Source organism: Acinonyx jubatus, chromosome E1, assembly GCF_027475565.1.
Source record: "Acinonyx jubatus isolate Ajub_Pintada_27869175 chromosome E1, VMU_Ajub_asm_v1.0, whole genome shotgun sequence".
Taxonomy (NCBI): Eukaryota; Metazoa; Chordata; class Mammalia; order Carnivora; family Felidae; genus Acinonyx; species Acinonyx jubatus.
The window spans coordinates 14,390,195-14,415,522 of NC_069397.1; the positions used below are offsets into that span (position 1 = coordinate 14,390,195).

General features: G+C 55.0%; 3 protein-coding genes across 6 annotated transcripts in view; 1 reads left to right on the top strand and 2 right to left on the bottom strand.

The window, feature by feature from the left end:
• Positions 1 to 1,570: 1,570 nt before the first annotated feature.
• On the bottom strand, positions 1,571 to 3,112 carry OVCA2 (OVCA2 serine hydrolase domain containing). The gene is made up of 2 exons (XM_027034654.2): positions 2,747 to 3,112; positions 1,571 to 2,402 (listed from the first exon to the last, which is right to left on the bottom strand). Exons 1-2 carry the CDS (start codon positions 3,051 to 3,053, stop codon positions 1,903 to 1,905), a joined length of 807 nt encoding a protein of 268 aa, XP_026890455.1. The 5' UTR covers positions 3,054 to 3,112; the 3' UTR covers positions 1,571 to 1,902.
• On the bottom strand, positions 2,307 to 12,773 carry DPH1 (diphthamide biosynthesis 1). 4 transcript variants are annotated; one of them, XM_027034652.2, is made up of 14 exons: positions 12,517 to 12,773; positions 11,928 to 12,024; positions 9,662 to 9,814; positions 9,475 to 9,538; positions 7,696 to 7,817; positions 7,120 to 7,277; positions 6,870 to 6,991; positions 5,183 to 5,251; positions 4,623 to 4,779; positions 4,390 to 4,490; positions 3,808 to 3,886; positions 3,389 to 3,529; positions 3,119 to 3,231; positions 2,307 to 2,402 (listed from the first exon to the last, which is right to left on the bottom strand). In XM_027034652.2, the coding sequence occupies exons 2-13, from the start codon at positions 11,986 to 11,988 to the stop codon at positions 3,136 to 3,138; spliced, it is 1,323 nt and encodes a 440-aa protein (XP_026890453.1). In that variant the 5' UTR covers positions 11,989 to 12,024; positions 12,517 to 12,773; the 3' UTR covers positions 2,307 to 2,402; positions 3,119 to 3,135. The 4 variants fall into 4 exon arrangements, with proteins under 4 accessions (XP_026890453.1, XP_053068568.1, XP_053068569.1 ...); XM_053212593.1 differs by lacking the exon at positions 12,517 to 12,773 and having other exon boundaries at positions 9,662 to 11,746; positions 11,928 to 12,029; XM_053212594.1 differs by lacking the exon at positions 12,517 to 12,773 and having other exon boundaries at positions 11,583 to 12,013.
• Positions 12,774 to 15,929: 3,156 nt separating this feature from the next.
• Positions 15,930 to 25,328, top strand: part of RTN4RL1 (reticulon 4 receptor like 1) — a 73,787-nt gene continuing 64,388 nt past the window's right edge. The window contains exon 1 of the mRNA XM_027034651.2: positions 15,930 to 16,459. Coding sequence (XP_026890452.1) covers positions 16,438 to 16,459 — 22 coding nt within the window. The 5' untranslated portion in view covers positions 15,930 to 16,437. The remainder of the gene's footprint in view (positions 16,460 to 25,328) is intronic.

The following is a 25,328-nucleotide window of genomic DNA, read 5'->3' on the forward strand; positions in this document are numbered from 1 at the left end:
ACTCCGTTGTTCCTGGAGGACATGACAGGGCAGGATGTATCTCATTTGTTTGGGACCAGGGGACATTTTCTGTTCTTGAAGCAGGAGGTGAGGGAAGGAGAATTCTCCTCACACCGAACATGAAGACTTCCGCCCCACCTAATACTGTTCTCTACCGTCATCCTTCTAATTTTAAGCCCTGACTAAAAATTCATTCCCCACTATTACCTTGCCCTCTCTCCCTTAGTCCTCAAAATAATTCAAAGTAGCAACTGCTGTGGTAGCAATTGTCATCATTTTCATACCTCGGGACGTTGCTAAAGGGGGCAGCCCACGACTGCCATGGGGGCATGTGAGCTCTGAACTGCAGATCCATTGTATTCCATTCTGAACTGCTTATTTCCAGAGAAGCCAGGAATCTGATTTGTGTGGGTGAAATTCTGAAAACCTTAAGTATCAAAAATTGAGTATTTTTAAAAATCCAATGGGCCAAATCCAACAGGTCTGTAGGAGCAATTCAGTTCATTTCTGAGTCTCCTTTTTTTTTTTTTTTTTTTTTTTTTGCCAAAAAAGGGATCCCTTTAAACACCAAGAGCAAGGCAGAGGCAGACTGTAGCAAGGGAGAACTATCCTCCCATCCTCAGTTTCTGCTGTAAAGGTCCTAAATCCAGTAAGCTGGGTGTCTGGTGGTGACTGGGGGGAAGGGGGGTTGGTAACTCCAGCTTTTTCATCTTAGACAAGTGCTATGTGTAGTGAAGAACTCAGGATTAGGGGCAATTTGAGGGATGTTAGTCTGATTGGCTCAGGGCAGGCTGGAGTATTTGTGCTGTATCCCCTAATCCTAATTCCTACTCAATTACTAACCTCCCTGGGGGCAACCGTGCATGAGGGTTAGACCAGGGCCTCCTGTAATCTTTCAGAAAAGGAACAGGCTGGTGAAGCTGCAGAGGCAGGGCTGAAATCAGTGCAGGGTGGGCCACAGGTGGAGGCACTAGAAGTAGGGCAAATAGCAAAAGTGGACCTAGTGACAGCTTAGGAACAACTAACTGTACTCAAAAACTGGAGGGGCTCCTTAGGCCTTGGCTGGATCCTTGTGGAGTAACATCAACCCCAGAAACTCTGTAGATGAGGTCAGGGCTGTAATAGGGTTTCTTCTGTGCAGGCTTGGGCCTCTACCCAAGGTTGAGCATCATCCCACCCTTCAAGCTGGTAGTTCAGAGGGTCTACAGCAGTTCTGGAGGAGAAAGCAGAGAACCCAAGACGCCAGAGTCTGACAGGAGACTAGCACACAACCCTCAGGGATCAGGACGGAGAAACCCTAACTCTGTAGCCCAGGCAGAACCATGCCAGGGGACCTCTTCCCAAAACTTCTCATATGTAAACTCTTCCAACTCAGCCACCAAGGCCTCCTTCCCTTCAGCTTGGGACTTAAGACTTCTACCAAACGTGTGCACTCACAAGCTTGTCCTGGAGACTCACAACTGCAAACACTTCCCTGTTTGGTGCTTCCCTGGAGGTTGTATGGAAGGCCAGAAATCCAGACTTCGGTTTCAAAATGGGTTTTTCTGTATAAGGAAAAAGATGCTCAAAATCCAAATCACCACTTTATTATGTGGCAGTCACAGTGCCAGCCCCTGCTTTTCCCATGCCACCCTCCACTCATCCAGGGGTCCACTGGCCTTTTTCACGTTTGAGTACCAGATGTCATGTTTGAGTATCCTGCTCCCTTTTTTCTTGAGTGTAGAGCTGGGCTTATAATAATTTGAGTCTAAAAAACTGATATGTCTCTTAATTGGTGATAGTGAGGAACACTACAGCACTTGAGCTCCCAGAACAGGGGAAAGACGGGGAGGCTGGAGTCCAGAGGCTGCCCCAAGGTCATGTGGGGGTAGGGGATGTAGGGGCAGAGCCCCTGTTCATCTTTCACTCTGCAAACTGGTCCAAGAACTTGAGGTAGACCTGGCGCTGGGCTGCAGCTGCTGGAATGAAATGGCCACCAGAGTGGGTGAGGTTGATGGCTCCAGTGAATCGGCTAGCCAGTTGCATACTTTCCTGAGGGGGGATGACACAGTCAGTGTCCCCGAAAACATGGAGGGAAGGCAGCGACAAGGGGCCCTGCAGGATGGGTTCTTTGAGTCCAAGGCCCCGGGGACAGAAACCAGACACCAGGATGATAAACCTTGGCAAGGGAAAGCGAGGATCTCCCGCTTGGCCAAGGGCGCACACAAGGGCTGCTAGCGCGGCCCCCTGGCTGAAACCAAGGAGCCCATCAAAAGGCCCCAGTTTCTTCAGTGCCTGTGCCACGGTTCCCAAGGCTTCCTCCAGACCTCTGCACACTGTGGGATGGCTCAGGGCGTTGAAAACGTCTGCTTCCTGTTCTGAAAACCACCAGCCTCGAGGCTGCTCCTCCGGAAGGCAGGGCTCTAAAGTGATATAGGGGAAAGGATGGGGTTAGAGCAAGCGGGTATCTAGGGGAGAAGAAATGAAAAAGAGAGGCACAGAGGATTTGGGAGTGACAGTAAGGAAAGAGAGGCGGCTGAGGGGAAGGGAGAAAGTCTGGGGGAAATGAGGTGGAGAACAGGGTGGCACGGAGAAAGGGGGATGACACATCAAGGCGGAAGCCTGTGAGGCTGGGAAGGAAGAAATGAAGGGTACGGGCAGAGGGAAGGAATGAGGCGAGGATACAGCGTGGGGGTATGCCAAAGGATGTCGTGGAGACGACGCTAGATAAAAGACTCCGTGCTTTTCTTGGGCAGGGCCATCTCACCGGGCAGGGCCGTCTCGCCGGAGGCTGGCCCGACGCTCTCGGGGCCCGCGGCATTCGCGACCAGGTGCGGGCCGCTGAGGCACACGAGCTCGGCGCGGCCCCGCAGCGCCTTCCTCAGGGCTCCCGTCTTCTCGCGGAAGGCCCGCTCGCTCTGTCGGAAGCCCGCCAGCCCCAACACCCGCAGCGGCCGCCGCGCCGCCATCTTGCCGGGCAACGCGCCAGGGGCCGGAAGCAGACTTTCCCCGAGCGGAAGTCGAATATGTACGGGGCGGGACCAAATGCTGGCACCACCCCGAAGGCGGGCCATAGAGCGAGCGGGCGTTCCCAGAACAACCCGGAGGGGAAAGGTGTGGCCGGAGGAGGGGTGGATACCTGAGACCAAGGAGGGTCTACGGAATGAGAGGCGCTCCCTTTTCTTCTCTGCAGCTGCAATCGTCGCAGGCCGCTGCTGGAGTAGGGCGCGTGGGCTCCTCCTGCATTTGCATCTGAGGTCCCAGACTTTGGTCAGGGTCTCAATTCTGCGACGTCCTCCACCCTGCTCCCGTGCATTCTCCGCAGCGGCCGCACGGCGGCGGCCTCGGCTCGCGTCGCTAGGGAGGCCGCGCCTTTGGTCTGTCCTCCTTGCTTGCAGTCCCTGCCTACCTTCGTCAGCGACGGCCGGCCCAGGGCCTGGGGGGGGCGGTTCCGTCCGTGGTTCACTGTCCACGGCCCCAAGGAACTGCCGGCATAGAAGTCCATGGGGTAGGGTTGCTGCCAGGAAATGTCCCTCAGGGCCACCACTGCCTAGTGGGGGACAACAGGACAATAACATTTGCTGACTTTTTCTGGGCAGGATTTCTTAATTCAGTCTTCACGAAGGCCTATGAAGGTCCTATTATCCCCATGCCACAGAAAGGAAATGTGAGGCTCAGAGGGGTTAAAGGACTTGCCCAAAGCCACATAGCTAGGAAGTGACTCAGCTGTAACTAAGTGCTGTTCACCCACCCCACTCCAGATCCCTCCCTTGACAGAACCAGTGCAAAGCCCACTCTACCTCAAGGATTTTCACAACTTGGTGTTACCTCATAGGGTGTCAGCAGTGGCTTGGGGAAGGCTGTGCCCCAGTCAATGGAAAGGCGTGGACATGCCACCTGCACCCACCTGGAAAGGGAAGTCAGGTCAAACCCAAGGAGGGGAGTGCTCCCCTTCTCCTGGGCAGCAGGATGAAAAACATGACTGTGTCCCCAGCACACCCAATGAATGCTTACTATTCATTCTAAAGTAAAGATTGTCACCTAATGCTGTTTAGAATAACACTACAGCATTGCTTGTTTTCTCCTGTTTCCTCCAGTGACTATGAGCTTTCTGAGGGCAGGGCCTGGGCAGCTCATCTGTGATAATATCCCCAGAATCAAATTCTGCAGGTGCCAACCACTCCTCAAACTCATCTCGCACGTTATAATTGCAGCTACCTGTGAGCCCCCACGCTAGAGTGGGGTGACCCATAGCCAAGGGTAGCCCCTGCTGAGTGAGTGCTCTGTAAACATTAAAATTTCACGGAAGCAATTCCCATTCACTCCAGCCTTCAATGTGTGCTGGGCAGGACTCAGATCTAAGCTTTCTTAGCCAGAGTCATAGCTAGAGAGTAAGGGGAAGAAACTTACACATCCACCTCAGGAAACAGGCTAAGCTTGCTGGGGAAGATCTCAGAGAGCAGCAGCCTCATGAACGGAAGTCCCAAGGCTTGGAGCCGAGATTCCAGGTGCTGTTGGAAGAGGGAGGCCAAGCTCAGGTCACCATAATCAAGCAGCCAAGTCTAAATTTGTTAGCCTACTCATTTTCCCAGCTGGGTTTCTAGTCAGTCCCCTCCTCTAGAGGCCATCCCAAACCCTCTGACCTCCAGAATCTTGGGGCTGCCCTGGCGGCCCAAAGTGCCCAGGATAAGGCCCCAGGATTTAGCTGAGCGGGCTATGGTTATGGCTTCTTGGCGGTTGGCCTGCATGCGCTGGTGGTCATAGTGCTCTCTGGATAAGACTTTGCTGTATGGGTCATATCTGGAAAAGAAGTTATCAGGGTCACAGTGACAGCCATTCACAGTATATGTTGTACACACAGCTCCCCGACCCAGCTCCTTGGTCTGCTGAACGTTCAGGCTCCATGCAGGTAATTAGGAACAGAGGCAAGAGCAGAGACGGTCATTAGAAAGATCAGTCCCATAGCTGGAACAGGCAAAGGTGGGAGAGGGGTTTACGATCTCATTGTAAATACCAGGGGATGGGTGGGTACTGGGGAGCAGCAGCCCGGGTCCGACCCCCAGATTCAGAACCCAAGTACCTTAGATCCTTAGGGCTGCTGGCTATGAAGTGCCAGAGAATGAGGAAGTTTTGGCCAATTGAGGACCTCAGTGGCAGGGAGTCCCACCCCCTCCCTAGTGGGTCATCCCAGCTCAGCCCATACCGGTAAGCGGGGACACTAGGGTTAGCAATCATGACAGACTCCAGATGGAAGCGGCCATCTCCAAGATATCTGCAATGGGTAGAAAGGGGATGGTAAGCGTGGAGTGGAAAGGAAGGCATTGGCTTGGAGGTCCAGACTGAGTTCTTGGCCAGCTGTGCTGGGGTGTGTGTGTGTGTGTGTGTGTGTGTGTGTGTGAGAGAGAGAGAGAGAGAGAGAGAGAGAGAGAGAGAGAGGGAACTGGCATTTATTTCACCTCCTGTGAGGCCTTGGTTTCCTCACATGCAAAATAAGGAGTTTGAATCAGAGGAGTGTAAGGCCCCTCTAGTTATGTAATGCAGAATCTAAGAACTGCTCCCCACTGCTCAACGTTCTGGAGGAAGGGTAGAGGGGCAGCCAGGACCATGGGAAGGCCAGTCAGGGGTCCAGAGATCCTAACTTGGAGGTGGTAGGACAGGTTCTCCCTCACCTAGCTCAACACAAACCTGGCAAGTAGTGTTCAGGGTATCAATGATGCTGTAAACGTGGTTTCAGGGTAGACATTGGGTCTCTCCGCCCAAACTGGCTCTCAGGTCCTGTTACTGAGTTGTAACAACTACCGTATTGGATTTGTGCCTTCTGCGCACCAGGCCTGGGCTAAGCACTTGACATGTAGGACTTCACTCAGTCTTATCAAATAATCCTCCAAGCTACCTATAGTGTCTCTCTCCATTTTACAAGAGATACAACGGATGTTCAGGGATGTTAAGAAACTTGCCCAAAGTCACACAGCTATTAAGCAGTCTATTTGGACTTGATTCTAGGTTTAACCACCAGGATGTATTCAAGCATGCCCTGGGAGATACTGTCCTTAAAAGTAGCTTCCTGGGCCATGGAGAAGCCAGAGACAAAGGACAATCTGCCATGGCAGCTCCTTCTTTCTTGGAGAGCACACTGAATTGTGATGAATGGCCAACACTCAAGAGTGTCCCTCCCTCCAACACACACCTTGAAGCCCCCAAGGGTAGGTGTCTATGAGCTCAGAATTATGCGGGCACAGGCACAGGGGGAATGCCCCTGGGGAGTAGGGCTGCAAGGTCTGGGCTGGGGAAGGCCCTGATGTGGGCCTGTCTAGGGGCAGGAGTGTTCTGTGTGGGAGCAGCAAGGCCTGTGGGGCCAGCATCTGCAGCCCCAGAGGTGGGGCTGAGTCAGGGGAGTGCCCCTCCCTGTTTCATTCCATTAGCCAGGAATGAGGCTCCCCTCCCCAGTCCCAGCCGGGGGAGCTGTCGGCTCTGAGGCTGGCTGCATTCACACAACATTAAGCATTTCCATTACCTAAAATAATTAGGCGGCAGGAGACATGCTGCTCCTGCTTGTTAGCTGTCCGGATGCTAAATTAATGGGGCTGCAGCCTGGGCGTGCCCATCTATCTTCTCCAATTATATTCCCACCATTTCTAGCCCACCTTCAGCCCCTGCTGTGAGGCCCCCTGACTCCTGCCCACTCTGGGCCTAGCCTCCTAGATGGACAGAGCACCTGAGAGGGAGACAGGAAACCTGAAACCCTATGTGGTCCCCATTTTACATGGTGACCTTGAGCAAACAGTTAAGGAGCTTTAGACTCCGTTTTCTTTCCTATATGATGAACATCAGGCTCCCTTCTAGGGTACACTTCTTATGTCTCTATAACTGGCCCCCCATTTTTCACTTACACAACAGCCTCCACCTCTTTGGGCAGGTGGGAGGACGTACAGCCCAGAATCTCCCCAGGAGATAGGGGCTTGCACTGTGGGACACTCACACGATACTCAGCTTTCAGCTCCTGGGCAGCTGCCTGTAGGGATAATGACAGAAGGGAAGCAAGTGGGTGAGGGGAGAGAGCCAGAGCCAGATGACCAGCCTGGAGCACCTCACATGGGACCCCAGGAATAGTCTGGAGGATAGTGCTATCTGTCCACTTACCTGCAAGGTTGACACAAACTGAATGGTGCTGACCAAGGCAAGGGAACTGGCTGGGGGGAAGGTGAGGCGGATAGAATCCAGGAGGTGGGTAGTATCTATCCGGATGTCCACAAAGACGTACAGCACCCGGAAGTCTTGGACCGAGGTGTCCATGGGAACTGGGAGGAGGGTAGAGATCAGGAGACTATTTTGGAAAGCCAGAGGGGCAGAGGGCCTGCCAGGGCCAAAGCCTCTGTGCAGCCAGGACCAGTGGCTTCAGCCTAGGGATAAAAGGAGGGGGTGTGAGGGGGGTGGCGGTCGCAGGTCCCTCAGAAGCTCCTTCTCTGTCACTCGGCCAGGGGCCCAGCCTGCTCTACCACCAACAGCCTTTCAAACACCCACATCTGGGGCAGCAACACTGTTTCCAAGGCAACCAAATCCAAAGGAAAGATCCACCTGCAGAGCAGGAAGGCCAAGGCCATCCCAGAAACTGGGAGGGACCTCCTGCCTGCAAGCAAGACAAGAAGGCACTGTGATGGGGGATTAGCATGCAGTTCTGCCCCTCTGCCTCCCTGCCAAGATCCCGGCCCACCGTACCCAGGCAGCTGTGGCCATAGTGCACCAGGAAGTCAGCTCCCAGGGCCCTTGCAGTAAAGTCATCCACACAGCAGGCCCCATACGTCACATCACCCATCACCATCGCTTCGGCCTCTGTGAACCTGTGGGGGGGACGGGGTGGGGTGGGGGGAGTAGAGCCAGGGGGAACAATGAGATGGTGACACAAGGGTGAGGTGGGAGAGAGACCTACCCCTGTGGGGTATCTCAGGGCCCAGCTCCTCTCTCCCTACCCCCCACAATCACTTGGGCTGGCAGCTGCCACTTCTGCCAACAAAGAGTAGGAGGAGCCCAGCTGCCACATCCCCCAGTCCTGGCAGCAGCTCCTGGAACTGTGTAGCTCTCTGAGGATGGTCTCTGTAGCACCCAGTTCCTCTATCCAAGCTCAGATTGCAGAAAGGACCCCCACCCCTCAGCTGGGCATACACGGGGTCAAATACAGACCTCTGATGCCCCGATCATCCCACCCAGAGCAATGAGTGCGTATACACATGCAAAGGCACCCACTCCCAGGCCTTGACACTGTGGTGTGCGTGGGCAGGCACGTATGGGTACACACAGCCTCCCTGTCACCCAGACCCCCTGCTACAGGCTGGGATCCCCACCCTTAGTTAGGGCCCTCTGTGCCCAGGATGGGGGACCCATGAACAGCTCCCCCACAGCACATGGCACCACCCACATACCTCGTGCGTCAGAAAGAGTGGGCTCTGGCCAACACATTGCCATAGATCTGCTGCCAGGCCTGAATCACTAGGGGACAGGGGTGGGTGGGGAAGACCCCACACTCCCCAAATTCACCATGGTAATGCAACTGGAGGACCAGTTCTTCCCTGAGAGACCCACCCCTGGGGCGTGGGGCCTGGCTTGGTGACCAGAGTCTCCCCATTCCTCTCCTGGGGGTGTGGTGGGGAAAGCTGAGCTACTGTCAGTCAGCATCCGCCCCTCCTCCCCCTTCCCCAAATCAGTCTGTGCACAGAAGCAGATTATTCAACTCCTTAAAATGCAGCCCAGGCATCTGAGTCAGCCAGAGCACTTAATTTTTTATAGATTAAAATGTATGCAAATTGGCCTGAGCCCCAGAGAGCATCCCCAAGGGGCAAGAGGGTGGGAGCTGGGAAGTGAGTCTGTGGCAGCAGGATGAGAAGCAGGGTGGGGGAGGGCAGCAGCAGGGAAGTGGGAGGTTCCCATCACGAGATGACCTCCCCTTTCTCCATTCCCCCTCCCTGTTCCAGTGCTGGTTCCAGATGGCTGAACACTCCCCACCCCCGACCCCCAAGGATGTCTCATTGTAATGAAGAAACTTAGAGGGAAGAGGAACTGAATACCATCTCCTAGACATTTCTCCCACACCAAGCCCCTCTTTGCCCTACTCCCCCAAGTGTGCCAGAGAAAAAAGTTCACCCTGGCTAGACCTGATGCTGACAACTGAGCTCATTCCGGGTCAGCACCAAGGATTCTTAGGTTCGTCTTCAGACCCCACCACCTGCTCTGGACTCAGCTTTGAAGATACTGGAATTGACTCATTCCTCCCCCCTAAATATTTTAGGGAAAGAGAGTTATATGGACAAAACCAAGCAGGACAGGCTGGGATCTCAGCAGGCTGGGAGTTTAGTTTTGGCTTTTCCCCTTTGTGTGTGTATGGTTATGGGAGGGGATAGGGTACGGTCAAGGTCCAGAAGGAAAAAAATGTCAACAGGCAGAGCTGTAACAGGCATGGGGAAAACCTTGGCTCAGCTTCTTCTCCAGTGCCCCAGGCCTCACCTTTCCAAGATATCCACAATGGTGCAGGCAAAAAGGAGAAGGCCTTCAGGCATTTGCAAGGCCACTGAAAGACAAGAGCAGAGACATGAGAGCCGAGGGCTGGAAAAATGCTGGGATGGGGCTACTACCCCTGACTGAGCCAAGCAACCTCACCACCCCTACCCCATCTCAAAGCTTGAGGGCTCACCCTTCTTGGCCTGAGCCTGTTGAATCCTCCAGATGGTCTTGGGAATCTCAAAGTTATAGTTGGAAGGCAAGACTTGAATGGCTGCCTGCAGGTGGGGGTTGTTCAGGATCTCAGGGGGGATCTGATTGGCCAAGCGTCCCCGAGGGGCTCGACCTAGGACAACGCAAGGCCTGAGTTGGCTCCTGGCCTAAAACAGAGCCAGACCCAGCTAAGCTGTTAACACCACCCAAGTTTCAAGCCCAGATCCCAGATGCCAAGGGGCTTGGCCCAGCCTTCTTCCCCACTGAATTCATTCTGAAGCTGGAAAGAGAATCCATTAAGCAAGGAAGACAGCTGCATAATTAGTTTCCAGGTTGAGAGATTACTGGAAATCAGAGACTTAAGCCCATGAATGGGGCATAGTTCATACCTTACCTCTGGAGAACAGAAATGATACCAGGAGACTGTACTGAGGACAAACAGAAAAAAGTCCACACAACTGCTCCTTGATAAAGAACAACTCTGAGGGAAAGCCTAGCCACCCTAGCACCCTGGGAAAATGTCTCTCTTCCCCCAGTCCCTGAGAACACCTTGAAGTTCTGAGGTCCTAAATATGAGATGTATAAGCCAACTGTTACAAGTACTACAAGTACTATTTTAAAAGACTACCCTCTTTTATTTTTTTAAGTTTATTTATTTATTTTGAGAGAGAGCTCACAAGCCAGCAGAATCCCAAGGCGCCCCAAAAGACTGCTCTCTTTACTCATGTCCCACTGACTAGGTCTACACGGATGAATTCCTACACTCTTCCCTCTCCTCATTTAAAAGAGAAATAAATGGGGCGCCTGGGGGGCTCAATCAGTTGAGTATCCGATTCTTGATTTTGGTTCAGGTCATAATCCCAGGATTGTGGGATCGAGCCCCACATCTGGCTCAGCAATGAGCATGGGGCCTGCTTAGGATTCTCTTTCTCCCTCTGTCCCTCTTTGCACTCTCTAAAAAAAATGAAATAAAGTTAATAATAATGATAATTAAATTAGATTAAATTTTTTAAAAAAGGGAAACAAACAACAAACATTTAACTGACTTAACAAGTTCCCTAGTCCCATAGTTCCACCCCAGGAAAGATGGAAAGAACACACTCTAATTAGGACTGGGGGCAAACAGGTAAAGACAGAGAAGTGATTTCGCCCTTTAGGGGCTGGTAGTCTAGTGGGAGCAAATGCAGGTATGCAAATTACAACCCTTTGATTAAAGAAAACAGTGTAGCCCATAGCAAAACTGCAGCCCTTAATTTGCATCCTACTCTCCACAGTTCAGTTTAGCTCAACCCCTATTATATCTTTAGGAACCAGATAGTTAGATAGTTTGGGAATGTGACAAGGAAGGCAAGAAATGTATTGAATGAATATTTACTGAACCTGTAGTTTGTGCCAGAACTTCTGCTAGGGCCCTTGACTACTGTGGGAGGGTTGCTCCTAGAAATGACCCTTCACCCTCTGCCTGTGGATGGATGGTGGTAGTGATGATGGTGCAGTGGAGAATTAGCATAGCAGGCTGGGATCCTGAGACCAGAGGTGAATGTTACCCCTGCCATCGTTTTTGTTCAGTTGTTTCGAAGGCCTTCGAACAACCAGCTCAGAACCCTGGGCCCCTAACAAAAGCTCCTCTGACAGGGCCAAGTCCCTTGTGGTCTTGGGGGTGTGGGAGCTGCTGGCCTTAGTAGCTCAATTAGTCCCCAGGACCAGTAGGCTCCTCCTCCTTTATCACGTGCCTGTAATCTTATGTTTACATCAGCATTCTCCGGTAGACAGAGGTCCTGGAGGGCAGGACTGTCGTCTAGTCCCTCCATCCAGTAGAGGCCTGGCATTCAGTGGGCCCTCAGTAAGTGCCTGGTGAATGAAACCCGCTTCTTTCCTGAAAGCACTGCCTGAGGGCCCACTTGTAGAATGGCCGCTGCAACGCTCCAGTTCTTTTTCTCCCGGTCGGGTCCGCCTTATCCGTGAGTCCTCCTGAGCCTGTCTGCCCGCCAAGGCAGGAGGGCAGCGTTTCCGGCGTGAGGACTACAGGCTCCTAGGAAGGGCTGCTCCCGATCGAGCCCGAAGACTGCAAAAAGGAAGACCGGTCCCTCTGGGCTCCAGCGAAAGCCGCGGTACCCAGTGACCGCGGGGCCCTCGGGGTCCGGTGGAGAAAGGCCGCCGCTGTTAGAGGGGGCTGGTTCTGTCCCTAACTTGAGGGCCCTAACCTGCGATGTGAGGTCTTGCGGCCGCAGAATGGTAGTACTTACCTCTGCCAGGGCCGCTTCGACCGCCGGGCTCTGCAGCCACCGACTCCACCTGCGCCGCCATCACTGGCCTGCCCACGTGGAGATCAAAAAGGCAGCGCTAGAAGAACGCGGAGAGCTCAGACATTGCGATCAACCGCCGATCGCTAGCGAGGGGCGGGAATTTGCTGGGCGGGGACCAGGAAGGAGATGATAGGGGCGGGGCTATCGCAAGTCCCTCTTAGCCCGGAAGGACGGGGCTCTCCGGAGCCCCCAGAACACGGCAGTTGCGCTCTCCTGGCTGCCCAGGCTTCTCCGCTCAGCTCCCGGCCCGCCCGACCTGGCATTCCCAGGCCAGTGCTCCTCTATTTGCCGACTCCTTGCCCGAATTCTACAGTCTGTCTTGTGAATGGTGACACCCCCCCCCCCCCCAAGTCTCCCTTCTGCTCCTCTCCCAGTATCCCCTCCTGGTAAGCAGTGGAGGCCATGTAGGTAGGCCACATTCTCTAACTCAGAGGACCCCACTGCCCAAACAAGACAGAACTCAGCTCCACTCAGCCCAGCTCCAAATTGAGTCCTGGTGCTGATTTCAGGAGCACCGGAGGGCTCTTACCTTTAGAACCAAGTGTGGAAGGTTCCCATATGAAAAACTACCAATTTGGGAAGACCCCAAATCTGAGGGTGCTTTCCTGGGGCAGGGAGACAGTCCAAAGATTTGAACAGCCTAAACTGTTTGGATTCTGGCCAACATTGCTCTGCCTAGGCTGCCCCACAAGCCTAGATAGTCTTTCTCTGGCTTGGGCCTGGGCTCCTGTGATCCCAAAGAGAAGGCAGAGTGGCCAGTGAGGCAGCCTTGACGTTTGGAAGAGCAGAGTACCTGCAGGACTGGCCCTCAACAAGGTCTGCCCTAGAGAGCAAAGCTCCCCCGGGGCTGTTTGCCCATCCAGCCCTCTGGCACCATCTTCCTCTTTTGGTGGTGGTGATGTGAGCACTGCTGGCCCTTTAAGGTAGCTCTGTGGCCTCAGGCTCCCCTGGAGGCCCTCCTTGCTTGGAAACTCCTAATTAAAGTGCATGGAGAAGTGAAAAACAAGCAGCCAGGGACAGGCCCTGCCTGGGAGGCTGCCCAGAGAAGAGGGATATATGGGCTGGCTGAGAGTGAGCAGCCAAGGGGAGGGCCAGAAAGGGTCAATGCTCTGCCCCTCAGGCCACTGACCGATGCTCTTAGGACAGTTAACAACTTTGGACTGAACTGTGGCCAACATCGGTCTCAGGAACACCCCTCTTGCCTTGATAAGAGTGCAGCCCGGAATGTCCCTGGTTCTTTGGACCCCTAGGGTGCAAGATCTCAATTCCAGGGATCCCCTGAGTCCAGCCCTTCCCCCTTCAGGACACGAAGGCCCAGCCAACGGGCAGCTTTAGTTCGGGCTGCAGCTGTGAGTTTGGCAAGGGGGTGGGTGGGGATTGACTCTAGCAGAGTAGTGGCTTCTCCCTAGCAAGCACACCACCCCTTAGGGTCTTTCCCTAGGCAGAGGTGGGGCCTGTTGATGATGGAAGGCCCCCATCCTCATAACATTGCCCTACAGCCTCTGTGCTGAATGAGCTGTTCTTGCACCCATTAGGAAACCAGGTGATGTCTAGAAGAACTAACATGTCCCCCAAGATACTGCAGTGAAGGACATTGAGGGCTGCCATTCAACTTGGGCTGAGAACACCTCCATCTGTTTGTGGGGGGTCTCCCTGCCTGAGTTACTCAGCAGTCTGAGTAATTACTGCCTGACAAGAAGGCAGGCACAGTGCACCCCCACGTTACACCACAACACCCGCCTACAGTCACCCCCACCCCCTGGCTGGACTCCAAAGCAGCATCCAGCCCTCCTGAGGCCTGAAATAACTCTGCTTCTCACACTCACGCCCAGCCCCAGCCAACTTTGCCTAAGATGCTAGAGTTTGTGGGGCAAGGGGGTTATGGGGAGGCAGCTCATGGAGTTGGAAGGAGGATTAGCATACCCTGATTCAGGCCTACACTTTGGCACTGATCTGCTCTGTGACATTGAGCAAGTTGTTCAGACTCCCTGAGCCTCAGTTAACTCATGGAGAGCCTCTGCAGTGCCCAGTGCCTTAAGTTCAGCTTTAATGTCTGCTTGGCAGGGCTCAGGCAGGGTGTGAAGTCAGTCCAGCACTGCAGCTGGTCAAAGCTAAGAGAATGCCTCACCTTCAGTTCATCCCAAGATGGACCAATCTTTTTTTCTTTTTTTAAAGTTTATTTTGAGAGCGAGAGAGAGCAAGAGAGAGCACATGTGAGCAGAGGAGGGGCCAAAAGAGAGGGAGAGAGACTCCCAAGCAGGTTCCACACTGTCAGTGTGGAGCCCAACATGGGGCTCGAACTCATGAACTGTGAGATCATGACCTGAGCTGAAGCCAAGAGTCAGACGCTTAACCGACTGAGCCACCCAGGCACCCCCATGATGGACCAATCTTCTTAATCTTCAGAACAGAGTTACTTTTTCCACTACCAAGCATTTGCACATTCTCTTCTGCCTGGAATGTCCTTTTTCCTTCTCCGCCCTCAAGACCCAACCTAAATGGCATCTCTTTAGTGAAGATTTCCTTGATGGTCCTTCACCCCCTTACAAAGCTAGCAGAGCCCCCTCCCACACTTGATGTCTCCTGGTCATATTCTAAGATGGCTTGTGGGTCTTTCTTCCTAAACTATGCCATAAGCTTCTGGAAGTCCATATCTATGTAGTTAGCTCAAATACAGAGCCTGGGTGCCATTGAATGCATGTGTGAATGAATGATACTGGCCTTCTTTTGAACCTTCCTATCATACCAAGTTTTTCTCCATGGAATCACAACTCATTCTCACTTCAGTTAGCTCTCTTAGACATCACCTGCTCAAAGCAGCACTCCCTGACCCCCTCATATCAACTCTGTACTATATCCTGCTTTTCTTCCAAGCACTGCCTGATCTCGACTTTTTTCATTTGCTCCCTATTAACTATAAACTCCACAAAGGCAGAGACCTTGTCTTTTCCATTGGCTGAATCCCTAGGAATAGTAGTGTCCCACAGGATAGACCCTCAATAAATGTGTATTGAATGAGTGACTTAGCCCACTTTTTCCTTTCCTAGGACCCCTCTTATCCCAGGCCAGTAGGGGGTGCCGCCTCCACCCAGGATCTCTCCAGGCCTGAACCTTCTCAGCTCAACTCAACTGGCCCCCCATGGGGCCAGCTTTCTAGGCGGTGCCTCCACCATCTTTCAGGAAGCCCCGGGAGGGGTCTGTGTAGACTGAAGGAGACCAGGGAACCCCCTAGGCGGGGATAGCCTACTTGAGCCCCACTTTGGTTCTTCTCTTTCTCTAGGATTTACAACTGGGCCTCACTGAATGCTTGCTGAATGGACTAGACCAGCCTGGGCGTTCGCCACACCTCCCCCCGCCAAAAGAATAGTATCGGGGGACGGTGGATGTGAAGCGGCTGGGTCCGCGGGAGCTGTCCTGGGCGAGGAGGAGCCGTCGAGCCTCCGAGAAGCAAGCGGAGCCGGCTAGAGAGGATATGGGCAGGGGTACTGACTTGTGACTGGGGTCTCATGGCGGTTGTCTTCCTGCCCCAGCTGGTGGGCAGAGCGCACGCTTCCAGCCGCCTGTCTCGGTGACCTCCAGCCGGGAAGGGCGAGCGGGCGGGGGTTGGGCTGCGGGTGCGAGCTCCGGGAAGCCCGAGGGGCCCGGGAGGGGCTTTCGGGTGACCCGACGGCCGGCCCGGGGCTGGGGCAGGTACTTGGACCAACGCGGGCCAAGGATCGTCCCCGGGGGCGGGCGCAGCGAAAACACCTTGGGAGGCGGCGCCGTGCGGCTGAGCGCCGCTGCCCTGGGAATAGGACGGCGCTCGGCACCGCGAGCTGAGAGCACTTTCATAAATTTTGTATGGGAGGCGCTCCGTGAGCGGGGGCGGGGAGCGGAGCGAGAGGGAGGGAGCTAGCGAGCGAGCGAGGGAAGGAGGGAGGGAGGAGGAAAGGTGGGGGAAGCCGGGGGGTTGGGGGGAGGAAGGGAGGCGCCCCGCTCCGCCGATCACCGGGTCCTGCAAACGCGCGCCGGGCGCTTTCCCCGGAGCTCGGCGGTGCGTGCGAGCGCCCTTTTGCAGCAGCCGCGGCGGCGGCGGCCCGAGGGGGCGGAAAGGAGGGGGCCGTAGCCCGGCGGCCGGGCGGCCGGGGGGCGGCGTCCCCTCTCAAAACCGCCTGCAAAGAGCTCGGGGCTGCAGAGGCAGGCCGCCGGCTCCGCGGAGCAAGCCGCTTGTCCCGGGGCTGAACGAGCGCGCCGGACTGCCAGGCAGCGCCGCGGTTGCTAGTGGGCGCCGGTGCCCTCGGCGCGGGGCTCGGGCTCACCATGCCCCTGAGGGGCCTGGCTGCCGGGCACAAGCGGATCCCCGGCTTGCCCCCGCCTCGACGCGCTCGGATTAGCTGCAGCCGGCGCCCAAGGATTTGAATCCGGACTCCGGGAGGGAGCGCGCCTAGGCCGACCTCGGAGTGGCGGCCCCATGGCCAACATGCTTCGCAAAGGTGAGTTGGAGCTGAAGGGGCAAGTTGGAGTTGAGTGTGCACGGGACAGAGCCGCGAGGCTGGGAGCCGCCTGAGAGCTGCCCGGCGCCGGGGCTCCTGGCCGGGGAAGCAGCCCCTGGCGGGCTGGCGGGCTTTGCGGGGACGCACCTGCGGAGGGGTTGCTGCTGGAGCTCAAGCCCCTGTCGGTGACCAGTTGCGAGACACGGGATTTGCTCCGTGGATCTAGCGGCCAGGCCTAGGGATCTGGCTCGGCGAGGTCATTTAGAGACCACAATGAGCTGCCCATGATGGAAGGGGAGGTGGCCTTCTGGGACCGTTGCTTTGCCATTATAAAGTTTTGCAGTTGCAGGCTCCATCCCCTGCGCGGGCACATGCTGCCAGTTCTGCCGCTTTGACCGTGCCGGGTGTAGCCCGCGCTCCAGTGCGGCCAGCGGTCAGTGACCGCGGGCCCGGGCGCTCACTGCGCGCCCTCGCTTCTCAGGCGGGGCCCGGACATGGGCACCTTTCCTGCAGTCTGCTTTGGTCCTCAGGGACGGGCTCTGGGTACCCAGCAGCCGAGGGAAGGTGGCCAGCGCCTGATGTCCGGTTCTTCAAAGTTTCCTCTCTGACTGGAGCAGAAAAATGCGAAGGCGGGGGGCAGCGCGGGTTTCGTGCGCGGCAGGTGCCAGGCTCAACTTGAGGGGAGCTGGCCCCGCGCGACCACCTAACCACGACCCTCCCTCTCCCTCCGCCGCCCGGCTCATTGCAGAGCGTTGCAAAGTTGGCGCGGGTGCTGGGGAAGTCCCGCCGCGCCCCCACGTGGCTGCCGCGCGGGGAGCTGTCCCCAGGGCCCAGGGAGGGCAGGTGACCACGCCGTGAGCCCGCAAGCCCCGTCTCCAGCTACCCCGGCCTCTGCGTCTGCCTCCCTCCCTTTCCAGGTCCGGGCGAACTGCGGCGCTCCGCCGGGACCCTCTCGTCCCTGGACCCGGCCGGGTGGCCGGCGAGTCTCGGCGCCTGTGTCTGGCGACCCGGGCCCTGCGGGAGCCGGTTGAGGCGAGAGCTCAGGTAGCTGAGGGGCCTGATCCCTGCGCTCAGCGCTCCTGCCTTAATCCGCCCCTGTTTCCATGGCAACAGACCGAGGTGTCGTAAGCACAGGATTCTGACCTCACAGTAGGATAGGGAAGGAGAAAACGGGCAGGGGGAGGTGGCGGAGGAATGGGAAGCGAAGCCTCAAGATGGGCGGAGAAGAGCAGGCCTGGGGGTCACGGAGGAGACCCCACTAGCAGGTGGGACAGGTGGGTGAAGAAACCACACCTTCGCTGGACGCAGTAAAGGCTCTGTGGTGGTCCAGGCTTGCTCAGGCCTACCGGGAAGCCTTGGTTGCCCCATCGTGTCAATAGTCACAAACTTGTGTGTGACTTGTGTCTTCCACGTGGGCCTGGGCAGTGCGGGGGAAACGCTGGCTGCCTTTTACTGTGGTGTGGGAAAAGTCCCTGCGGCTGTTTGGAGAAACCACTTCACGGATACACCCAGTTCCTTTTCTCTGCAGAAAGAGACTAAAAGTCCTTTCAGCAGCTAGCGGTGCTGGCCTGAGTGCACACAGAAGGGGCTTTTTACAGAACTCAGCAGAAGCCCAGGTCTGAGAAGCTTCGGCCTGCAGTGTGTAGACTTGCCCTGGTGCGTAAGGCTTCCCAGGCAGTTTTAAAAAGCCGCCATGTCTGGGTTGCCTCGTTTGTGATGGAGATAATAGAGGGAAACTGACATCTCATTTTCCTTTTGGTCTGTGTTGTCTTTTGGCAGTTTCTAGTTTAAAGTGAGCCACAAAGTAGCCCATGCACTTCATTTATATGGCTTAGGTGCCCAGGGAGGCTTGAGTAACCTCCAGGAGCCTGTCTTTCCCATCCAGAGACCCAACCTGGAATGAGCCCAGTGCATCCTGGGGGCTGCTCCCCTTGGAGGAGACTCACTTACCCTGCTCAAGAGGTGGCTGCTGGAGGCTTGGCAGTCATATGTGTTCACCACTTGGGCTATTTTTCCCTTCCTTCATGGCTTGGTTGATGAGAGAGTTTCTTCCAGCAAAGAGGTTTCCACCTGGATTGACCAGGGGAAAACAGAGCAGAAAAACCTTTTGCTGGGCTATGCTCGACTCCAGTGGCCTGCAGCCTTCTGCTGGGACATTGTGTGGGCAAAGGACTTTTATTTTGGTCCTTTGCTGGACACTCTTCTCTCTCTGTCCCTGATTGTGATCACCAGGACTTGTTTCTTTTGCACACATGTACAAGACACTCGGATTCTCCGTGTGGATTCTAGGTATGTGCTGAAAGCCAAAGGTATGCCTGAGGCCAATGCCAAGGGAGGTGGCCATTGAAGTGTTTGCTTCTCGAATTGTTCCCCAAAGCTCCAAGCAAAATGTTACAGGGTGGGTTCAGACAATTGTTGCAGTTTCCATGCCTATCAGCTGCAGGGCCCTGCATGGGGTCCTAGACCCGAGGGAGTTTTATAGTCCAGCTTTGGAAGAGGGTTTGAAAAAAGAAAGAGCTGCCATTCCTAGATCCTGGGAGCAGAGTGGAAGAGAAAAACCCTCTTTTCTGTAAAGGGTTGGGCTCGTGGGCTTGACAATGGAGTGCTTTGTGGATTTAGGAGGCTCAGTGTCTGAAGCCCCAGAGGAGGAAGGCAGTGAGCGTAGGCATTCGGTCATGAGGGTCATTGCTCTGATTTCTGGTTGTCCTGTTACAGCAAGCTGGGTCCTGTCTTCTGGCAGGACATTTTAGGAATTGTGTGCGCTGCCTTGCATCCCTTCAGGAAAGGACTCTACTGGCCACAGCCCCACCTCTGTGAACCAGAAGAGCCTGAGTCGTCAGTGGATCCTGCTGCTGACAGTGCTAGTAGCTGAAGGCTTCAGCTGCTGCCTGCCCTCTTTTCCATCTCCTGGCCTACCCTGGCAGAACCAGGGATATAAAAAGCAAGCCTCTGGTCAGAGATGAGAGGCAGGCAGAGCAAGCCAGGCCCCGAGCCACCCAGCACCATCCAGGAAGAAAGAGCAGCCCTGTTGGGGGTTTTGCTTTGCCAGAAGTGGCCTGCTTAAGGTCAGGATCTATGGTTTTCATTTTTAGAGCTATAAAAACAGAATGCAAATCAACAGCCTCTGGGCTAATAAAGAACCTGTCCTTAAAGTTTTTGTCTTGTTAAGTAAGGAAATAGAGTGCCAAATAGGCTTTGTTAAGTGGCAGTCTAATTAATAATTTAAAATCTTGTAGCTGTCTTTCATTAGAATTTATCTGTACATCAACCACAAAATCAGTCAAACACACTCATTTATAAGTTAATGCCATCTTTGAATAATTCAGCAAGAGCTAGATTAAGGTCTGCAATCCAGTAAGATGCATTTTGTTCTTTTGGTTTCCATAGCCAGATGGGCTGGCCTGGTGGCTGGATTGGGTCTCCTTTGTGTGAAGAAGGAGGGGAGGCAGAGGGAGGAAGGGACCATGGGGTTGTCAGTGCTTCGTCCATTTGATCCCTGAGGTTCCCTAGGTGACCTGAGAGTCTCCATGTGGCCAGGGGTGAGCAGGCTCCATCTCTTGGAGCTATCCATAACATGGCCCTCTTTAGCTCCGATGGAGAGGAGAAGGGAGGAGTGTTCCACCAACAGCCAAGACACTTCTCTTTCCGCTGCAGAGGAAGTGTAGAGCGGAAATACAAGAGCCCTGCTTGAGAGGGTTGAGATATGAGGCTTTTGTATCCCAAACCCCGGTGCAGAAGTGGAATTTCAGTCTTCCCAGCCTAATTCTGTCCCGCTCAGGGAATGCAGCCTGGTGGAACCAATGTCACCAAAACAGCTTCTATCATTGGGAGCCTCTGGGCTGCTTCTTTCCTCAAAGTTCCTCGTCCTTGTGCCGGAAAAGAGAAGCCAAGAGGAGGAATTTTAGGGGAGCACCGGGACACAACCAACAGAAGAAGAGAGGCAGAGCGAGTTGCTAAATAAAGCCCATGCATGCATTTTCTCATCAGGAGCCAGAATAAAAGCAAGGAAAGCAGCGTATTGTTTCCCTTGTGAGCTCAGACCACACAGAAAGTGTGTTTTGGTTCGATTCCTGTCATGCCAATACGTGGCCAAATCCTCATTGCAGCTCTCAGGTCCGTTTTTGACAGACAAGCTGTTCCAGACCCAAACTCCGAGCATGGGCACACGGGCTCCTGCACTGCAGGAAGGAATCCCGGAGTTTGTGGTCTCCATCTCGGGCTGCTGCTCCTGAGCCCTCTAGAGGGTTCAAGGGCACTATTTATGGACACCAGGTAGATAACTGGAGCAGACGGTGGACTTGACACCAGCAGAGGTTCTTGGCCAGGTTCGAAAAGGGGAAGTCTTGTTAGGAAGAGGAAAATGCAGGTGTCTGTCCCCTGACCTGTGGCATAGTTGACAGCAGATGAGGCTGAGGAGGGAGGCTTGTGGGGTGAATTCAACTCTGAGCTTTGGAGTCACAGCCTGAAAAAGGACACAGCAGAAGTTCCCTTGCTGGAGATGAGAAGGAGGGGGCAGGCATCATGAAGGATGTCAAGAACGGATCTGTTTGGTACCATCTGCAGCAAAGTAGTGGTTAAGGTTAAAACAGAGAGGAGATGACAGGGAGAGAACAGATGGCCAAGGAAGCAAAATAGCTGGTGAAATGGGAACAGAGCCTCCAGGGACAGCAGAAGGCAGGACCTCCGCGCAGAGTGCCGGAAGCAGCCCTTTCTCGGGTGCGCTGGCCAGGCCACCCTGAGTAGAAGTGAGTCGGAGAGAAGAGTGGGACAGGGACTTCAGGGTGAGGGTTTCCTCAAGGCCTGGGAGAAGACAGGGAAACATTAGCTCCAAGGTTAAGGGGCCCAGAGCAGGGACTTCCTTGGATGCCTTTGAATTGGGGAGAGGAGGCACGCTGACTTGGTTGGTGTCCATCACCACGGCAAGGCAAAGCCACCTTGGGTCTTAGAGCATGCGTGGTTGAACCCACTGGGAGGAGGTATGCATGCTGGCTGGAAACAGGGGCAGCAAAGATCCACTTGTGCCCATCCGTGTCCATGCAGTGGCAATAGCTGCTTGTAATTACTGATGGGCCGGGCTAAGTGACTCCACACCTTATGTCACGTGATCTCCATAATCACCCTTTGAGGTCAGTCTGTACTTGCCCCTGCTATACAGATATGGAAACTGAGGCATGACAAATGAAGTCCCTTGTCCTGGGTCACTCAGCTGGCACACTGTTGAGTCAGAATGCAATCCCAGATCTGTCTGCCACCACACTCTTTCACTTGTTCTCTTGACCCCTAAACTCCACTGTCTCACGTGCCCATCTGCCTTGAATTCCTATGACATTTGTTTTGCAGGATGCTGGACACTGATGAATCATTTGTATCTTGTTACAGAGCTCCCTGGTAGTTCCCAGGCACTCCCCTTCTGGTCTACCCCCAGGAACATCTCCGGCTGGGGCCTGGGGCTCGAGGACCCTGAGTCATCGTCCCACCTGTCCTCTTCTTCCCTGCCCCTCTTTGTATTTGGGCAGATACGCCCTCACCTACTGCCTTCTGCTGTGGTTTCTTCATGACACAGATGGGACAGTGGGCCAGCACCATCCTGCCTGCTTTCGTGCCCTTGAGAAAGGCTGGGACGTGGTTTATTTGGGGGCTGGATCTTGCCACTATGTTGCTCTTTCTGGCTAACCTCGTAGACCTGTGAACAGCCACCCTCCAGACTGGCTGGTGCTTGTGTGGAGAGCAACGGCCCCAGGATGTGGCTCAGGTGGATGGTAGTGGCAGGTCCCTCCACCTGTATCTGCCCCCCCACCTCTGGGGTTCTCCCTCCCTCCTGGGGTGGCACTCCCATGGCCCAGCCCTAGTGTGTTAGCTGGACTGCAATGCAGAGCTCAGAGTGGTCTTCTAGAAGGGACTTCTCCTGCCCCCCTCAGAACATGTTTGAATCCTCTGAGTGAGAGCTCTCCTCCACCATGGTGAGGCAAGGTGTCTGATCTCACAGATAGGCTGGTGCTTCCGAGCCTGTGATTATTGTCTAATCAGTCAGCGAAGTTGGGATCCAAAACAGCAAACAGCTCTGCTATCTGATTCAGAAGAGTTGCCCTGGAGGCCTCCGTGTTGGCACAATACTGTGTGTGTGTGTGTGTGTGTGTGTGTGTGTGTGTGTGTGTGTGTGTGCAGAAACACACCTGGCAAGCATGCAACAAGCTCCGGACGTGTGCGAGCCGGAAGTGTGCTGAGTGCATTTGCCCGACCTACTGGCCCTGGAGCCTATGTCAGCACCCGCACCTTGGGTCCGCCGGTGCCTCGTTGGTGCCGTTGGTGAGCTGGCGAACTGCTCAGTGGGGGACTCCAGGGGTGAGTGGGCCAGTGCTCCGTGCACTGCATGTCGGTGACCAGGCTCGGGGAGCAGGTATGTGGCTCCCCTGCACGGCTGGGGGCGCCAAGTGGCTTCTAGGGGACAGACCTCCGCAGGCCCTGGACCTGGGCCTCTTGGCGGCTCCCTGGGCTGATCCCAGAGGGCCGTGGCAGCATAGTCAGGGTGCGTCCACGGGAAATGGAGGAAGAGCCTTCTTCACGTCAGAGAAAAGCTGGGCTCCCGGCTCTCAGCCCACTGAGGTGGTATGAAAGTTTGCTTCTGCCTCTAAAATTGCCCTCGCAGAGCCTGCCATCTCTCTCCGGGCTCTTGTGCCAACACATAGTGAAGGGGGCCTTTACATATGCTTGTATAGAGAGATTCATGAGGCCCTGGGGGGAAAATTGGCATTCTTCTCACAATGATTTATTTATAGGGCGATTGGATGATGGGGATATGGAGGCTAAGGTGCCTCCATTAGTGAGAAGCACACAAGGCAGGAAGCCTTGCTCTGTATTTGACATTTAGTGGGGCGACTCCTACCAGGGAGCTGCTTTTTCTTTTAGAAGGTTTTGCCTTTAATGTTCTATTCATGGGCTTGTCTGAGCAGGCTGAGAGAAGGAAGGAGCGTGCAGGGCAGTGGGTTGCCCGGCTGAGGCTGGCCAGCCTAGGGGGCGGCAGGGCCCGGTAGGTCACGCTGTGGCCGATGTGGGGCAGGCTGGGCAGGCCTGACGCTGGGGGCCAGCAGCTCTGTTCCCGCGCCAAGGGCCACCTCGTTGGTATGTGCTGTGCTCAGTGTGTCATTTGGTGTTTCCTCTCCTGTCTGTCTCTATTTTCACCGGCCCCCAGGCTCTGCCTCGAACAGCGGCTCTGTGTGACCCCGGCTTCGGCTTGGCCGTGGCCCTTTTCTTCCTAGGGACTGTGGGGTTGTAGAAAGAATACCAAAGTTGGAGTCCCAGGGCTGTGTTAGGTTCCATCTCTGTGGCTGACTCACTAGGACCCTGGGTACGTTTCTTCCTCTCTGGGCCTCTGTTTCCCCATCTGTAACCTGACTAGATTGATGACTTTTCAAGTGTTTTTTGGAAGTAGAGCAGTTTCCTCGAATGATAGCCACTGACAGAGCCCAGAGTATAAAACAGATAAGCGTATGTGGCCCTGATCAGAGCTGGGGACAGGGGCCTCCAGCTCTGGCCTCCCTGCCATCCCAACAGCCCCTCCAGCAGATCAGGGAGTCTCCTGTGGTCCCGTTTGGCAAGGCAGCGCCCACAGGAAGGCCACTGGGTGTGCTGTGTGTTGCGTGTTAACAAAGGGACCCAACACTGCCTGCAGGACCAGAGGCCCAGCGCTCTCCTTCGTGGGAGGGGTTGTTTCCCGCTCTCCTTTTGGACCCGCTGTGACTCTGAGAGGCGCTGTCTACACGTGGTGTCTCCTTGCCCTCACCTCCCTCTTACTCCTCCACCCAGACTTCCAGCTGTGTCCTCTGTCACTCGACTGTGGCTTGATGCTGACCCTACCAGACATTTTCCTGGGCTCATCTGACCTTCTGGTGGCATTTGACTCTGTTGGCCACAGTTTCCCCTTGGCTTCCCTGATGGCAGCTCCCCTGGTCTTTCCCTACTTTGCTCGCCCACAGAGCAGGCTGCTCCTTCTCAGCCTACTTTGCCAACCCCACTACTTCCTGCCATCCTCAAGCGTGGCACCTCCCCAAGCATCGCCCTGGGCGCTGTCTCACCCCCTCTCTCACCTCTGGGGGGACTTCTGCATGCCCATGGCCGCAGCTCCTGCTTGCTAACTCCCGCACATCCATCTCAGCCGAGGTGTTGCTTCTGCTGTCCGGGGCCATCCATTCCACCGCGCCCACCCCCCTGCGCCCAGCGCTACTTCCGCTGGCAGCCGCACAGACCCCTCCTACTCAACGTGTTTGAAACTCTCCTCCTACTTCTACCTGAGCTCGCAGCAAACCCACTCCTTCCCCACATACCCCCACCATCTTGGCATCTGGCACCATCAACCTCCCAGGCACCCTCAGCTCAAGAACCAGGCCCACGATGATGACCCCTCTCACCTCACCCCTTCCCATCAGTCTGTCTCAAAGTGCCACCCTTCCCCCCTCAGCAGCCTTCACACCTGCCCCTCTCCCTGCCTCCACCCTAGCCCAGACTGCCTTCTTCTCCCTGACCTTATGGGCAGCTCCCTGCCACCTCTCTTGCCTTCACCCAATCCAGGTTTTACGCTGTGGCCACATTCTACAATGCCACCTGCTCTCATCCCCTCCCATGCTTAAACACCTTCAGGGATTTCTTTTCCTTCGGGGGATGGTCCAGACTTTTCAGTTGGGCATCCTATCATTTTCTGTGCTTCCTAGTCATTGTACTCAACCTATTTGATTACAATTGCTTTTACATTATCTGCCCTCCTCATTGGAAGGTAAGTTCAGTGAGGAGACCGGTTACTCTTTACCCCCTGCCCCTCCAGATCTGCTCTCTGTCGCAGGAGGTTGGCCTGTCCAACGTCAGCAATGAGCTCCCA

Excerpts from the sequence above, each read along its gene's own strand:
- OVCA2 (XM_027034654.2), bottom strand. The coding sequence starts at position 3,053 with ATGGCCCGCCTTCGGGGTGGTGCCAGCATTTGGTCCCGCCCCGTACAT. Across the intron at positions 2,403-2,746 it reads CGGCGAGACGGCCCTGCCCG|AGCCCTGCCTTCCGGAGGAG; the intron begins GTGAGATGGCCC and ends ATATCACTTTAG.
- DPH1 (XM_027034652.2), bottom strand. The coding sequence starts at position 11,988 with ATGGCGGCGCAGGTGGAGTCGGTGGCTGCAGAGCCCGGCGGTCGAAGC. Across the intron at positions 6,992-7,119 it reads AGTTTGTGTCAACCTTGCAG|GCAGCTGCCCAGGAGCTGAA; the intron begins GTAAGTGGACAG and ends TTATCCCTACAG. Across the intron at positions 3,232-3,388 it reads GCCGGCCGTCGCTGACGAAG|ATGCAAATGCAGGAGGAGCC; the intron begins GTAGGCAGGGAC and ends CTGGGACCTCAG.